Source organism: Physella acuta, unplaced genomic scaffold (assembly GCF_028476545.2).
Source record: "Physella acuta isolate Inbredline_101_S28 unplaced genomic scaffold, ASM2847654v3 ptg000852l, whole genome shotgun sequence".
Taxonomy (NCBI): domain Eukaryota; kingdom Metazoa; phylum Mollusca; class Gastropoda; family Physidae; genus Physella; species Physella acuta.
The window spans coordinates 148,586-152,500 of record NW_026732369.1 but is presented as its reverse complement, the minus strand read 5'-3'; the positions used below and the strand labels follow the sequence as shown (position 1 = coordinate 152,500).

The 3,915-nt window shown below is 33.5% G+C and overlaps 1 protein-coding gene across 1 annotated transcript in view; it reads left to right on the top strand.

The window, feature by feature from the left end:
• Window positions 1-112, top strand: part of LOC131952098 (GTPase IMAP family member 9-like) — a 1,182-nt gene extending 1,070 nt beyond the window's left edge. Inside the window, exon 2 of the mRNA XM_059314613.1 lies at window positions 1-112. This exon is cut by the window's left edge and continues 580 nt beyond it. Within this exon, the coding sequence (XP_059170596.1) occupies window positions 1-112 (112 nt within the window).
• Window positions 113-3,915: the final 3,803 nt, after the last annotated feature.

Below are 3,915 nucleotides of genomic sequence, written 5' to 3'. Positions count from 1 at the left end.
GGTTAAAGCATGGCGGGATGATAAAAATCCTTACACAGCTGAGAAAGAATTTAAGTCTGCCGCCCTAGCACGCAAACAGTTGGCTTTTGATGCAGATAAAAAAAAATATTGAAAAAAAGTTTGAGGAAACGATTGATAATTTAACAGTAAAAATGAAAGAATGTGAAAACAACAACACTAAACCCTCTACTGATTTAAAGAATGAACTATACCTCCTGCGCAATGATATTAAGCAATCCGACCCAGATCCCAATACGGAGAATTTGAAATTGTTTCTGGAAGAAACTAATAAGCTGATACGGAAAGCTGATTTGTTACCAAACTGTGCAATACAGTAAATATTTCATCAGTTATATATATATATATATATATATATATATATATATATATATATATATATATATATATATATATATAAACATATGGATCAATAAGAATAGATTAATATATAACTATCACAATAATACATAAAAGCCCATGTGCGCACGATCCCCATTATTTGTAACCTTTTGTTATAAAGTAATTTACAGCGTCATGTTTGATTTAGTATTACAGTTTTCATCAACAGCTTATAAGGACTGATACAGATTTACAATAGAAATACCTCTTTCTGACATGTACTTTCATTAATTTAAGATGATTTACTTATATATTACACAAAATGTCTAATTAAATTTTTGTTCTCAAACCTGAAAATACAAATGTGTTATGAAATAAGGATCTGTTAAAGAAAAAAAAAGGTTATTATTTTCTTTCTTTTTCAGTAGGATGGCGTATTAGGGTATAGACTTATAAATAGTGCTTAGAAAAAAAAAATTGATTTAAAGAAAAATATGACAAATATTATAATAACAAAAAAAATACTACAATAAGTGTAGAGCTTATGGATACATATTTAAAAAAAAAATTAGAATGTACCTTCAAGCCACTTAACATGTTTTGTTATAGGCATAAACCTGTGTATTTGGGTTAGTGTGTAGTAATATACGTATTTAGAAAATAAAATTTATAACTTGGCAGGTTGCTTTGCAGTTTCTTTTGTAAGATGTCTATAAAATGGAACAAGATAATTATTTAAAGATATTCTATTGTCTATTCACTGTCTATGCATAGTTTGAATGCAGATATTGAAGGCCTACTAGCTATATAAAAATGGAAATGTAGAAGATGTAGTTATTACATACACTGTTTTATTAAATGATTTTTTGTTTTTACGGGACTTTGGAATTTGGCATTTTGTAGAGCACATAATTACAACCTCGAAAATTTCGACCTCGGTTGGCAATTGAGCTCTTATTAATATTTAGCCTTAATTTGCACCAAATTCAGTTATTAAAGTTAGAGTAGCCTCTCGTGTATTATTTTAAAAAAATACAATAGAGTCGCGTAGATAAAAGAATTGTGCACCAAATTAAGTTAAAATTTGAGTGCATAATAGTACGTAAAACTAGTGCTTTATAAAGGAAACATAGATTAATTTCTATTAATGTAATTAAACATCGATTTAACTAACGTTTTATCATATGGTTTTTTACCTAGGTGTAAAGTTTGAATCACATTGTCTTGCAAATAACGAGAAAGAAATCAAGGGAAAAAAATAATTTAATGCACAAGAAGTAGAAAAAAGTACTACTTTCGGTCATCAGAAATCACCATTTAAAACTGTATTTGTATGCTCGGTATTTTAGAAAACTATAAATAAAGAAACAATTCCGGACATGGGAGGTCTCTCAAAAATTAAAGGTAATCCAAGCATATTTTTTTTTACAAACAGAAAGACGTGCAAATGGAGTTAAGTACCACTTTTAGATTGCAGAAGTCACTAAAAAATTTAAAATAATCCAAATTCAAAATCTTTTGCCTAAATATGAAATTTCCTTTTATGTAATTGAAACAGTTCTCAAAGTATCATGATCCCACGGAAATAGACCAAAGTAGCACTTCCTGTTATTGAAAAATTGATTACAAGTTTAAAAAACCTGCACATAAAATGTAATATTAGTATATGAAATTAGGTATACCTAACTTTAATGGTACCTAATGTATCAGCCTTTAAGCAAACGGACATAAGCACTTTACATTCGGGTTACTGGAAATCGCTCAATGTTGACAGAAAAGTGCAAATTTAATATAATACATAAATATGAAATTTGGACCACATAATTGAAACGTTGCACAAGTTTTCGTTTTTTTCACACATACATACACACATACACACACACAAACTGACAGGATTGCAAAACTAAATTTTTTCCCTACCGACTGATTGCCAAACGTCAAATTTAGTAAAAAATCTCGATTTAGACATTTTTACAAATACAATACATCCATTATATTCCGTACTACCATCCGGTGTTAAAGCCTTGTCGTGGCTTGGCAGCTTGTGTATCCTGACCACCCCCAGTGCTATACCAGCGGGAGTGTAAACTCCTAGTAGGTTCAACCAAGCTGGGAAGATCTGCGCGGGTAGGGATCAGACTAAAGCTAACACCCTGGTCCTCCAGGTTGGTGGTTGAAACATAAGGCTAGCAACCTTATCTCGTAAAAAAAATATACCGCTACAGAAACTGCATGTACACAAATCCAACACAAACTTGGTCGAGGAGGTTCCTCTCTAGAAGAGCCCATGATGCCTACTAGTGAAAGCCTAACGGAAGGTAGTTTGCTGACAAATCTCCTAACGCCCAAGACTAAACCAGATTAGGGACCTGGAACATCAGAACCCTATATGAAAGCAGCAGATCAGCCCAGGTCGCCAAAGAAATGAGGAGGTATAAATTAAAAGTCCTGAAATTAAGTGAGACACAATGGAATGGCAGTGGCCAAACTATGTTGGTCTCGGGAGAGACTGTCATCTACTCAGGCCACGAGGACGAAGATCATGAACACACGCAAGGTGTAGCCAAAATGATGTCTCCAGAAGCAACAAATGCTTTGATTGCATGGGAACCAGTCTTGCCATAGCAGCTCGTTTCAATGCCAAGGGAAGGAAAACAACTTTAATACAGTGCTATGCACCCACAAATGCTGCAACAGATGAAGAGAAAGAGGACATTTACAGTGCCCTGCAGGCTCAAATCGACAAATCACCAAAAAGAGATATAAAGATAGTAATGGGAGACATGAATGCCAAAGTTGGAACAGAAAATAAAGATCGTTCGCTCACAATGGGGAAAAATGGAATAGGCATAATAAATGAAAACGGGGAACTCTTTGCTGATTTCTGCGCATTTAATGATCTAATTATAGGGGGGACAATTTTCTCTCATAAAAATATACATAAGACCACATGGTCGTCACCCGATGGCAAAACAAATAACCAAATTGATCACAGCACAGTTTCCAGAAAGTGGAGAAGAAGTTTAATGGATATTTGGGCGAAACGAGGTGCAGATGCAGCCTCAGACCACCAACTCGTGGTTGCAACACTAAAATAAAAATTAAAATCCTACAGGGATCGAGCTGATAAACCGCAGTTGAAATTCAATACAGCATATCTCAGGAGTCCAAAAATAAAGGAAGACTTTAACTGCGCGGTAAAAAAATAGGTATGAAGCACTCTCCAGCCTGGCAGAAAAAAAAACAGTAGAGCAATAATAATCATTAAAAAAGTTTTAAAAAACCCACGTTTTCTGATTGAACTAAAAAGTAGAAAATAAATGCTATACATCACAATAATGCAAGCGATCACTCTACTATAAGCGATGAAAAACGTGGGGCGTCGAAGTAAAAGTTATATTACTATTGATTAGATAATACTATTGACTTTTATTAGGGAGCTTGTAGAGAGTCAACAGTATTAGAAACTGTAAGAAAATCACGGCGCCCCACGTTTTTCATCGCTTATAGTAGAGTGATCACTTGCATTATTGTGATGTATATCATTTATTTTCTACTTTTTAGTTCAATCAGAAA